Below are 12,318 nucleotides of genomic sequence, written 5' to 3' on the forward strand. Positions count from 1 at the left end.
CTTGGCGTAGATCAGTCTGTTTGCCCGTATATAGACTTGAGAAGAAGAGTGGCTGTATCAATATCACTGAGAATGGCTCTCTGCGGGCTTGCTTCCTCTTGCTTCCTCACGCGTGATAGTCATCACATCAAATACCTGTTATGTTCCCATCCGCGCATATCTGCAATCGAGAAAGCAAAGATTGATGGTGTAGTGGCAGCGTGAGTATCGTTCGAGCATCAGTCGTTCGGCACAGCTAGCCATCTGTCATTCCACGATGCAGACCTTTTGGACGGGTCACAGCTGAGGACTTGTCAAATGCCAAAAGCGACATACAGTGTAGCATCATACGCGCTCGCTCAAACCTTATACTGCTTATTGCAGTATACAGTAAAAATGGTATGAGGTGATGCCGATCTCATCGATCTGCCCGTGCGTAAGCCGTGCTCCCTCTTGAACAGAGATTCATCTGTACTTTCTGACTCTGTTGTTTCTATAGCAACAAGTTGCGGAAAAGAGAAAGTCACAGAGCCAGCTGGACGGTGCAACCAGCGATGGAATGAGGGAATGTGTTAGGTGATTGATGGTTTAGAGGATTGGGAGGGTCGATCAGATCCGATGGATATGGGCTGCTCGTACAACAGCACGGACTTCGCGAACTCATCGTCACAAGATCACGCCAGCCTTTCCAGCTCTAAGAGTCGCGGCATTCTGATGCGAACGTGATCGCAGGTCGTTGGACTTGCACGTGGAACTTGGCAGCGTCCTTGGTATCCGTTGGTGCGATGAATGTACGTAAGCGTGTGTATTTTGTGCGCGAGATTTTTGTCACTCGAATGACGGTCATCTGAGCTTCGACTTTCACATATATGTACAGTGAGAGTATTTCCCGGAGCTCGGGCCGATCTCACGTGCTTGCCGAGCCCGGCGTCCTGATATGGCACCATGATGGCCGATTGCTTTACATTTTAGCCTTGATCTCCTCGAGCAGCTGCTGTAGCTTTTCTTTGTTCACATTCTGGGACGGCCATCCAACGCCCAGACCTTCGGTCTCGTTCGGCTTCGGGATCATGTGCACTAGCATCGGGTCAGCAAACGCTTGCGAGCCCTCGTCGCCGCCGATAGGGCATACCGTGAACGTGGTCGACGACCTGGTGAGCGATTCTGCCGTTGTTCTGCAGGATGTTGAAATTCTCGGCGCCGGCAGCAAGGGCAATCTTCTTGGCTACCGGGAGGAGCTCGGCCAGAGAGTCATCCGGAATGTCTGTGAGCTTCTCGCCGTGATGCTTGGGAATGACGAGCTGGAGGAAACAAAGCCGTCAACGACACGTTGATCACGATCACGAACAGAAGGTTTACTAACGGCGTGGCCCTTGCTCAATGGGTTGATGTCGAGGAACGCGAAGGTCTTGTCGCTCTCAAACAGCTTCATGGAGGGAATCTCCCCTGCGGCAGCGGTCAGGATCAGTGGCTTGCAGCAGAATAAGTGGCTCATGGCGCGAGACGCACCCTTGATGATTTTGCAGAATATGCACGCGGCTGCCATGTTGAGGAGTGTGGTGCTGGGGTGAAGTGGTGTGCGATCGTGCGCGCCACTGGCTGGTGGCCCTCGTCGTCTGAAGCAGCCAGCGTGTTTGGTGAGTGACGCAGCTGTGCCGAGCTGCGGACAGGCGGGCAGCGGGGTCGTCGCACATGGCAAGGCATGGAGGCAGCGACGCTTGCGCGTGTGCGTGCAGCACACTACCAGAGCGCTACTATAACGAGGCTGCATACCTGCCTCCGCGCAACCCATGTCGCCCTCCCTCGCGCTGCATGCAAAGCCCACCGTGCGAACCGTGAGCGAGCCTGCGGCGTGATGCCGCTTCGCACCCTGCATTGCAATTGCCGTGCCGCCACGCTGCCGTCTCGCGCCCCCTGGTGCCTCCCTGGGCTCAGCTTCGGACCTCACCATTCGTCTCACCTCCCCAGCCGACGTCTGTATCCCATGTCCAGCCTCGACTCGCCGCCTCCCACTTGAGGTTACACGAACGTCTCCAGCGCTCTTTGCGGCCATGTGGCGCCGCTGATCAGACACCGGGGACCGCGGCCGAGCCACGTGCTTTGTGTCATTCCACGTTGGCGAATGATAGCGTGACTGCTCCTTTGTCAGACGCCGGGTCAGATACTGCCTGTGATCGCCTGTATTGACCCCAGAGCCACGGCACGAATCATCTCAGCGAAGATCCTGCCACCGGAATAGGTCAATCGACGGACGCAGACCGGAAAGTCCCCGGTTTGGCGAAGTGATAGATATTTCTATGCCCTGCCTCTCATGTCTGAGGCACATCGAGCACTGAACGCCGCAGGGCTCCCGCAGCATCGCTGGGGTGATCTTGAGGGGGGCCAGGCTCTGCGGCCAACCTGCACTAGTCCAGTCACGCACCCATTCTTCTCTGCAGCAGAACCATCCACGGACATGTCCGCTGCTACAATGCAGAGGCGTGCCGGGATCTTTCCCACTTCAGGCCTTTTCCGTGACGATAGCAGCCAGCGCTCTGGCCGGAGTCTTGACAGATCACGCGCTGACGGTCTGTCAAGGCCCCAGAGGTCTTCAGATAAGTTCGCGTCCGACCCTCTGCCACGTTCCACCGATCGCTCTCATATAATCCCCCACACGCCTTTTGTCGAAGTCAATTCATCTTACAATCAATCGTTTTCTCCTGACGGCACAACGCCGTACATCATTGGGTCTGGCTTTTTAATCCCAGCTTTGTGCTTTGGGAGGGATGCTGTTGTTTTGCGCTCATGTCTTCTACCGCGTCACAAAGCCCGCTCCAGCATCACGGATCAACAGCGAACGGATCTTATTATTTCTGCATCGAAGGCGTATGTATCTGCATCTGGATCCAGGACAATACCACGCTGACGTTCCACATAAAGCTACCGAAACGATACACCTGGCAAGATCTCAAAGATTTGGTGCGCCGAGAAGCGGCTCACGGAATATGGACGGAGATGGCATACTATCGAAACGGCCAGAGCGGTGATACTGGTTGGGCAAGATTGCAGCGCAGGGATGAGGCTGCCAGACTATACAGTGAGACTATATCCAGGGTCTTGCACCTTCCAACGCGTTACTGATGTTTTCTGCAGGGTTTCTGACAAGCAATGCTGTGGAGGGCCGACGGCTTCGCGTTCATCTTTTCGATACGAGTGTTTCGCCGCCACAACTCATAGCGCATACTTGCGGTGCCGCTCCATGTGTTACCAATGGCAGACCTATTGAGTCACCTCGTCCTCCCGGTACATCCAATTCGCAGACGCCTGCGCCCTACTCTGCTTACGTCGGTCAAAATGAATCGACGTATGCCGTCCAGCCGGCTTCGCCCTATGCCGTCTCTCCAGCTGTGATGCTCAGTCCACCTCCAGCGCAAGTGCCCTCGGTTTATTCTATGCAAGTTCTCCAGGCGAAAATGCAAAGTATGGGAATGAATCCATCCGACCCAGCTGTGATTGCGGCAAGCCGCGCGAGACTCGCACAAGCATATTCAGCACAGCAGCAGCCTGTGCCACTTCAGGGACAGAATCCAGCGCAGGCTCCGGTTTATATCCCTACGTCAGCTGGCACTTATGTCAATGTCGGTCAAGGCGCGATCAAAACCGAGATTCGTGGGATCTTCATCAGCAACATTGACTACAAAGCCAGCTCGAAGGATATCCAGGCTTTCTTTGGCAAAGCCGGAGAAATCGTCAAGTGCCAATTATTGAAAGATCCGGCGACAGGCAAATCCAAAGGCAATGCGACTGTGCAGTACGCATCTGCGAAAGATGCAAAAAAGGCAGTTGGGATGTTCAATAACGAGAAGTGGATGTCCATGCGTCTCAAAGTGCGACTCGACAAAGAGCCCATTGCCGTTGGCACTTCTTCGAGCAGAGCCGGTGCGAGCACCAGCAATGGTCGCTCATCTCAGAGTCGGAACAGCAACGAGCCAATCATCGTCAATGGCAGTGTTTGCAAATGATCGTGGCCGCGTACCTGATTATGGCAATTCGGACGTTCTCGAGATACATGGCATGCTAAAAGTCTGCTTCCAAGCTGTGATGCGGAAGGTGAATGCCTCAGGCTCAGATTTATTCTAAACACCTTTCTCTGCCTCCATCCGAGTTGAAGAGACAGTGTCATGCAAGCCATTGATGAATCACCGCCCTAGACTCCAGCAAACTGGCGTCCCTTCACACCTGCATACGGCATGGGAGCCTTGCATCGTGTCACTCGTGGTTGGTTCGCTGTCTTCAACGCGTATCTGTTGCACGGCGCCACGGGGAACCGGCATCTCTTAAATCCGCGCGTACGATCAACCACCTAGGCCAATTACCATCGCTTCCGCGCAATCGACCTTGCGGGAGCCCTCGCGTTCCCCGCTCTCCCACGTCTCGATTTAGTCTACGCCTCCTGCGCTACTGTGCTCTCGACCGACGCTGTTCGAATCGCTGCTCGTGGAGCGTCTCCGGCACCCTTAAGCGTAATGCACGTTGAGAGCACGGTGTGCAAGGCGTGATATCACATGCCAAAGAACCTCTTTGAGCGCCACTTCACATTCGGTCTTCTGCGGCGTCTGGCACATCGTTCTCTGGCCTTGTGTAGCGCTATCGGCGGTGCATCCGATCGAAGTGAGACGAAACCTTTCTTGCGGATCTCCTGTTGTACACGCTTTGAGATTGCGCCATCGCTCATGTTGTCACCGAGCTTAATCACTGTACAGGGCCAGCGCTTGAAGCTTCTTCTAAACTGTGTAACCACAGGCTCCTCCAGGTGACAGCCAAGCGAGCACGCCCACGTGTGCTGCCGAGGCGGGTTAAGGCGAGCTGTCCAGCCCCTTCTTACCGGCCGCCGAGGCTTCTCAGGTGGGCATTGCAGCTATCCAACGCAGCGGCGATGCGCAGTTCCAGCTTCCTTGATCCCTGAACGGTGTTGCTACGTGCATCTTTGCAGTAATCGAACGGGAGCTAATCGACATTCCTTTTACTGTATGCATTTTGCTTTTGCCGAACGGTCAGGGGGGATGGGAATCCTACAATGCCGATCCGGCTGTTCACCGCTTGGCCGATCTGGCATGCCAGTTTCCGATGGGCCGCAATACGGTCTACCGTTGATCCGTTGCATCGGTTCGAAGTACACTGGTCTTGGTCCCGAAACAATACCAACGTTAGAAGTTCAAAAGCTCACAGCATCATCATTCGGCGTTCTGGCCGCTGACAGAACGGTACCTCTAACTTGTGCAATCTTCACTTACGACGACCTAGGGGTCAAGACAGTTCTTTGGAACGGTGTATATCGTTCGGGATGTGTCAAAATTGGAGGACGTCCACCCACAGCTCATCCAACCAATCTTGCGTCGAATCGTAGCTTCGGTCAATCTGGCTTGCAGATACTGAAGCGTGTCCACGTCCCATGTGCAAAGTCTTGCCGTGTCTTGATATTTCGCGTGCTGCTTACTAGCCATTGACCATCCATTCACCCTTTTCGTAACGATCCAACAGTTCCACAGCATGTACACGGAGCTAAGTCCGCCTCGATTCCTTTGATGAAAGACGTACAAAATCAGCTTCTCCGTCGCAAGCTCCTTGATCCCTCGCATGTTCCTCGATCGCGCAACCTCAGACTCCGCCTCCACATTCCAACTCCAAGCCCATACCAGCTCCACTAGCGCCACGTAGGGCTCCCGCATGCATGTGCAAGTGAGTAGCAGCCCAGGTCGTGAGCAAACCGGTGTCCATCACGGGCCTGCCGTCGGTCGGTCGGCCGGCCGGCCACTGCTCATAAACCACCACCATTCGACGCCGCCGCCGAAAACCCAGCCACCTCGCCCTGCCCTACACACTTGCCGTCGAGCCCCCGAGCATGCGTTGCATGCATGCACGCCCTGCGCCGCCCTGTCTCTCGTTTCCTGTCTCGAAGCGCGCTACTGTAGGCCCTTGCCTTCGCTCCCTTGCTTGCCACGCTGGCTTTGCTTGCTCGCTCGCTTGCCGCGAGGTGTGACAGATAATGCAGCCTGCGGCCGTCTCGCAGCCTGCATTGCTGAGCCAGACCAGACCGCACGCCGCCCGTCCCGCCGCCACCACGTGTGGTGTGGGCCCGTGGGCGTCTATCCCGCATCCGGGCGGTCCGGGGTGCGATTCTGCGTCGCTACGAGCGGGGGCGGGTTCTGCGAGGGGTGATGGGGTGTGATGGTGGGCGTGATCGGGGCGGTTGGGACGCGGTTGGGTGCACCGATTGGGATGCTGGTGGAGTGTGTGATTATGTCAAGCGTGATTTTCATCGCATGCGTCTTGACCATTGAGCAGGATTCGCTGTGATCATCCCTTTTGTGGATGTTGCCTGTGTAGGTCGAGCAGGTTCGTGGATGATGGGCTTTGGCCAGAAGTTGTTGAAATGGGTTGGAAAGGGAACCATTGTTCGATTAATGGGTGTCTCGTATTTGCCAATCGCCACGCCGTTGGCCTTTCATGCAAGGGTAACGATGTTAGCGATCGATAGTATTCGCTGACCGCCAACAATGGGCGATTTTCTAGGGTTAGGGTTGGGGCAGCTTGGGGTTACGATACAGCAGACCAGCTGCGATCTCTTTCGCTCTATTCTCAAGCAATCTCACTTCGGCTTTTTCATAATAAACTGTGGAGAGTCTGCGTAATATTTATAATGAACATCCAACGATTCAGCAGGTTTACATGAGCCACGGCGATTCCGTACGCGTGGAAATGAAGCTGCTGTTGAGCTGGAGCAAGGGCCACACTCCCTTACCAGAACAATGTGATAATTCAGAATTGCAGGAACTCGATTCAAAAGGAGCGAACGTCATCAGTTTACGAGCATACCTCGCGGCATCGGGATATTGTGCATTCTCAAGATCTATGGGAAGATACTGTTCAGCCATGCGCCAAAACTGACGACGGCGTTGCTAGTCCATTCATTCCTGATTTGCGATACATAATCATGCTTTCTTTCCAATATCATTCCACACTTGCACCACAAATCGCTTCAGGAAGCCGCTCGTTTCCAGAATCGGCAGCACGCAGCTGATGAACGTCGAAGCGAAAACCCATATGAATGATATGACAACCCACGCTGTGAAGAAGCCTTTCGAGAAAATATAGTGCGAGAGGAACATAGGGATGGGGACCTAGAACAGCCGCATTAGCAAGGGTCTTGTGGTGCGAAGGGACTACATGGCTCACCAGAAAGTCCATTATGAAGGTCAACAGGCACGCTGAGATGTAGGCTGTGACGAGTGCGCGGCGGAGCTTGGATGGATGCTCTTCGAGGTCGGCATCGGCTTGTGCCTCGTCGTCTTTTGGCTTTGGTGGAGGCAGCGGTGCGCTCGGTACTGGCATTTCATCTCCGCTCAGATCTTTCTCATCGCCTTGAACTTTGCCTGCAGTTTCAGGCTTCACTTCCAGAGATGTTTCGCTAGACTCTTCAGGCGTCGATTCCAATGCATTCACTGGAGGCGAATTGATAGATCTAGTTACTTCCCAATCGAAATTCTGCGGTTTCACGATCGATACCAAAACTGTGACGATAAGCCCGGTAAAGACCGCAGCCATGTTGCCTGCCAGGGTGGAATATTCATGGCCAGTACTCGCGATCGTCAGTTCGCCGAAAAGTGAGTTTGCTGTCACCAGCCAAGCAGTGATGCCTGCACACAGACCTGCTACTGGCCCAGCGATAGCTCCAGCCGTAGACTGTCCAGTCCAAGTGATGGCAAATGCTGCCGGGAACACAGCGCCTCCGATCAAGAGACCCATGACGAGGAATAGCCAGCCGAGATCAACGCCTATAGCGTTCCAGATGACAGCAAAGATGGACATCGTTAAGCCAAAGATGCAGATGCATATTTTGCTAACGAAGATCAAGCGGCCAGGCGAGGCTTCGGGCTTGAAGTACGTCTTGTAAAGGTCGAATGTGAGGATCGAAGAGACAGCAATCAGCTCGGCACTGGCGCATGAAGTGACGGCCAGGAACAGGGAGAGCAGCAAAGCTACTGCGCCATGAGTCCCCAACAAAGCGCTCGCCGAGAAAGCAGATGCCAAACCTGCTGAGATGTCACTCTCAGTGGGCAAATTTGGGTACGTCGGAAACTGCGGATGGTCCGCCAGAGCCACTGCGGCCAGCCCCAGCGTTGTTGCGAAACCAAATGGGATGGCAAACCACGCCAGACCGCCCATAACGTACGCTTTTACAGCCGTTGTTGGCCTGGACGCTATAGCTCGTTGCCAGTAGGCCTGGTCCAGAAAGACCGTGCCACTACCTGAACATAGCTGAATAACGCCGAATATCAAAGCAAAGTTGCTCTTCAGTGTCACATATGAGCCCTGGTGGTTGCCCGGGACGGGCCGCGTTACCGCAGCCTTCTCCAGAAGGTCGTACATTGCTGATGGACTGCCGATCGTTGGATTGCTTGTATAAGCGTCGAACATGAAGTACAGGATGATGATCATCAGGACGAGTCCATGGCTGTAGTCGCAGAGAAATGTTGCTCGAAGGCCGCCAAGCACGACATACGTGCAGACGCCGGTAGCTGCCCTCACTTGTTAGTGAAGTCTGCGTCGGACAAATAGGGAAGTGATGCCTACGGATGAGGAAAACGGCGGCGTAGACGTTCATCCCGGTCAATGCAGTCACAACAGCGCTGCCGCCAAGTAGCAATTGCGAGCCAACCAAGATGTTCGTCACCAGAGCGAAGAAGAGGAAGACCTGGTGAAATTATCAGCATTCACTTTGCCTCACGGGATTTACAAGACGTGGCACGCCATCTCAGGGCTCACATACCATATGGGCAGCTTTACCATAGCGAACGTATATGATTTCCAGGTACGTATGGCATCGTGGGGCGTTCATTTTGGTCTTGCAGGCAAGAATGGCGAACATCAAGATCTGAACAGTGGCTCCTGCGGCGTACCAGAACGGACCCGCAACTCCGTATCTAGGTAAAGATTAGACCAGTCTTCGTCCAAAGCCAGAAAGAATGTCACAGACCTGTATCCCACAGTGGCACTCTGCAGTAGGGTAGCCGCCCATGTCCACGCTGAAACTATACCAGCGGCAATGAGACCAGGCTTGACGCTCCTCGACGCGGTATTGAACTCCTCGGATGTCTTGGTATCAAATCTGGAATACCGGTTCTGGATCCACGTGAGGCCCATCATGACCAAAGTGAAGAAGAAACCCACTCCAATGACGACACCATAGCCCGCGCCTTGCGGGAGCATCGTGCTACTCATTGTGGGCCAGATGGAAGGACGTGATGTTTCACTTGATAGACTCGAAGAAGAGCGCACGAGAACATACTTGCCGTGTATATGTACTTCTCGACATACTTTGCTTTGCGTACAACAGGCTGACGATCGATATGACTCTCATGGTATCAACTCGATAGCGTTCGTAAAGATAGGAGATGCTATGACCTGTCGAAACATGGGCATATCATCCAGCTAAAATCATGAAGACGAGCCGCGTCACCTACAAATCGGGAAGGCATATCGCTGGAATGTCGAAGACTTGATAGAGAAACCCCTCACGAATGACACGGCCTGCCCACCTGCCGGTAGTGGCTAGGTGCATGACGTTGATAGGCCAACATGATAACGCCGCCGGCGCTCGTGGCCGGCGATCAGCCCGCGGCGCGAAGGGCGTCGATTGTTTCCCTGGCCAGTGATCAGAGACGGCGGGATCTTGTGCGCGGGCCACCGTTTGGCGGAGATGGGGAAACGTGGGAGAGTAGTGTGATGGTGTTCAGTAGCGCCGTTTCATGCTACCCGGCAGTGCGGCAGCCGTCTGAAGTCGTTGGTGTCCGCGCGGAGATGCAACGGCGGGGAAACAAGAGAGGTGGGACGCGCGACCCTCGTGCCATTAACCGCCTCAGGCATCCTAGCATCGTAGGGCTGAACCGCGTCCGCCGTCGAGCATCCATCCATCCATGCGGCTGGTCTTGGGCGTGCGTGCTACGGATTATTGTCCCCAGCTTTATCAGCACCAGATCACCAACTTGCGTACGGCTGTGAAGCTCACTTTCAAACACGACTGGACTTCCGCAACTTGACTGACTGCGCACTGCCCAACACCGCCCGGCCCGCAGCGACAGACGGGCTTGGGAGAGACGACTTGGACTTGCTTAACCGCACGAACAATAGTTGCTCATTTCTCGGCAAATCCCCACTACAGGACCAGACCACCCGGAAACATCTGGCGACCTGGACTCTGCTGTTACTATCTTCTGGTCAGAACAAAGAGCTTGGGATTCACGCGAGTCTCGCGGCTGTCGACGGCGAGGGCGTACATTGTGAGATGACGTGAGGACTGGCACGACCGTCCCACGTCGCAGTCTGGCGAGGAGAGGAGGACTACGAAGCTATGCACGCTGGGTCGCGACAACGGTCTGCCAGCAATCGAAGCGCCGCAACCGGCGACCAGCGACGAGACTATCTCCCGACACCTCCACCAGGCTCGTTCTTGGGCCAGAACCTCGGAGTGCCCGCGGGTGTCATATTGAACGACGTGCCCGGATACGGCGACTCGAACAGCTTGCTTTATCCGCCGACAGGATCGAATTCACCCTACCCTACCATTTCGGCTTCATCGCCGCATTCCGCGTCTCTCAGGCCGCGCGCGCAAACATATGCCGATCTGGCCGTAACCCAGCAACAGGCGGCACACTATCAAGAGTCCGTGAATCGAGGAATCCCACCAGAAACTGGAGGAATGGCGGCGTCGAATCCATACCAGGCGAGTGGAACGCAACGGGCAGCACCCGGCTGGGTTCCGCCTCCGCCTCCTCCGCCAGCCGCGCAGACGCCAGGCCCAGGGGGTGTGCATATTCCTCCACCGCCTCCTAGACCCCCTGCGAGTACATCGCAGCAACATGGAGCCTGGATGCCTCCCCCGCAACCACCTGCCCAATACTGGAACACAGCCAGACAACCCACTTACCACCAGCCCCCCTCCAACTCTCAGCATCCTGGCCGCGAGCCCCGAGCGTACGACCCAATGGCATACTCAGAATACATGTCTTTTGCACCATTACAAGAAAATCAGCCCTTGACATCCGCAACTTACATCCCAGGTGGAGAAAGCTTCGGCCCTGGCGTTGGAATTCCTCCTCTGCATAGTAACAACGAGACGCTGCAACCGCCGGGGTCTAGACCGCCGATACCACAGCAGCCCAGTTTCTATCGCGGCGGGTCTGGCGAGTTCACATCCGTGAACGACCCATCGAGTTACAGCATGCAGCAGAGACATGGATTTGGAGGACAGACGGGACAACAAGACTATGGCCAAACTTGGTCGGCGGCAAACCAACCTTTACCTTATCAGCAAATACAGCCTACGCCTCCTCCTCAATCTCTGTCACAGCCGCCGCCCCAACCGAGCGCTTATCATCCTCCCACGCCAACCTCACGCCACAGACTGGTCTTGCCCGCGAAAGAGACGCAAGAGCATTACTCACCCGCACATGAGACAATGCGTATGCCGTTCAGTCAGAGTAATCAGACATCCCACAGCGATGTCTCCAGCAACCGCGACCATTCGTCCTCCGGCGAGCATCCCGGCAGCCCTCTGGATTTCAATTGGCCGAAAGAGCGCGTGCAAACCTGGCTAGCAGCTCACTCCTTCTCGAAAGAGTGGCAGGCTGCTTTTGAGCACCTGGACGTTCATGGTGCTCATTTCCTAGATCTTGGCAGAGGCGGTGGGCGTAACCGTGACATTGGTTTCATGGCCCAAAAGCTTTTACCCCAGGTGACTCGTGAGTGTGAGCATGCTGGTCTCATTCCTGAGCAAACCAGAGAGCGTGAAGAAAGTAAGAGGCTCCGGAAGCTGGTCAAAGAAGTCATCCACAGCGGTGGAGCGGCCACGACCCCGGCCACGGCAGGAACAAACGGAAGTAACACAAGCCTTCCGCTTCACAACGTCCGTCGCGAGAGCAGACAATTTCAAAGTGCTGGTACAGATGGCAATGTGGAGAACAGCCCAAATACTTCGAGACAAGACGTCAACCTACTCGGAACCACGCCCTCAACCGCTGGTGACGACTCACCCGGGCGTGCGATGCCTCCACCACTAGGGATACCGCGAAACAACGGCCAAAGGTCTGTCACATTGGACTCGTATACAACTGCCAATGCGAATACCCGAAGCAGTTACACTCAACAAGCGCTTAGCTCAGTGGGAGACATCATGCGGCGGCATTCCCCGGGCGCGTCAGGCGATCCATCCAGAGGACACCCAACCTCGCCAGCTCAAAGTCCGGGGCTTGCAAGTGCAAAGCCTGCAGCTGCCTCTAACAGCAGGCCCTACAGCCATTC

At 55.2% G+C, this 12,318-nt stretch overlaps 3 protein-coding genes across 3 annotated transcripts; 1 reads left to right on the forward strand and 2 right to left on the reverse strand.

The window, feature by feature from the left end:
* Nucleotides 1-756: 756 nt before the first annotated feature.
* WHR41_04403 (uncharacterized protein) lies at nucleotides 757-1,632 on the reverse strand. The gene is made up of 4 exons (XM_069373009.1): nucleotides 1,489-1,632; nucleotides 1,343-1,425; nucleotides 1,112-1,280; nucleotides 757-1,056 (listed from the first exon to the last, which is right to left on the reverse strand). Exons 1-4 carry the CDS (start codon nucleotides 1,523-1,525, stop codon nucleotides 941-943), a joined length of 405 nt encoding a protein of 134 aa, XP_069230289.1. The 5' UTR covers nucleotides 1,526-1,632; the 3' UTR covers nucleotides 757-940.
* A 432-nt stretch (nucleotides 1,633-2,064) lies between these two features.
* On the forward strand, nucleotides 2,065-3,980 carry WHR41_04404 (uncharacterized protein; the record flags this gene model as incomplete). Its single annotated transcript, XM_069373010.1, has 3 exons — nucleotides 2,065-2,844; nucleotides 2,899-3,055; nucleotides 3,112-3,980. The coding sequence occupies exons 1-3, from the start codon at nucleotides 2,764-2,766 to the stop codon at nucleotides 3,978-3,980; spliced, it is 1,107 nt and encodes a 368-aa protein (XP_069230286.1). The 5' UTR covers nucleotides 2,065-2,763.
* A 2,845-nt stretch (nucleotides 3,981-6,825) lies between these two features.
* Nucleotides 6,826-9,429, reverse strand: WHR41_04405 (uncharacterized protein). The gene is made up of 5 exons (XM_069373011.1): nucleotides 8,996-9,429; nucleotides 8,789-8,942; nucleotides 8,593-8,713; nucleotides 7,195-8,537; nucleotides 6,826-7,139 (listed from the first exon to the last, which is right to left on the reverse strand). The coding sequence occupies exons 1-5, from the start codon at nucleotides 9,238-9,240 to the stop codon at nucleotides 6,951-6,953; spliced, it is 2,052 nt and encodes a 683-aa protein (XP_069230287.1). The 5' UTR covers nucleotides 9,241-9,429; the 3' UTR covers nucleotides 6,826-6,950.
* Nucleotides 9,430-12,318: the final 2,889 nt, after the last annotated feature.

The sequence above is a fragment of the Cladosporium halotolerans genome (assembly GCF_011745625.1).
Source record: "Cladosporium halotolerans strain TM138-S3 chromosome Unknown Sca11, whole genome shotgun sequence".
In the NCBI taxonomy this organism is placed as follows: Eukaryota; Fungi; Ascomycota; class Dothideomycetes; order Cladosporiales; family Cladosporiaceae; genus Cladosporium; species Cladosporium halotolerans.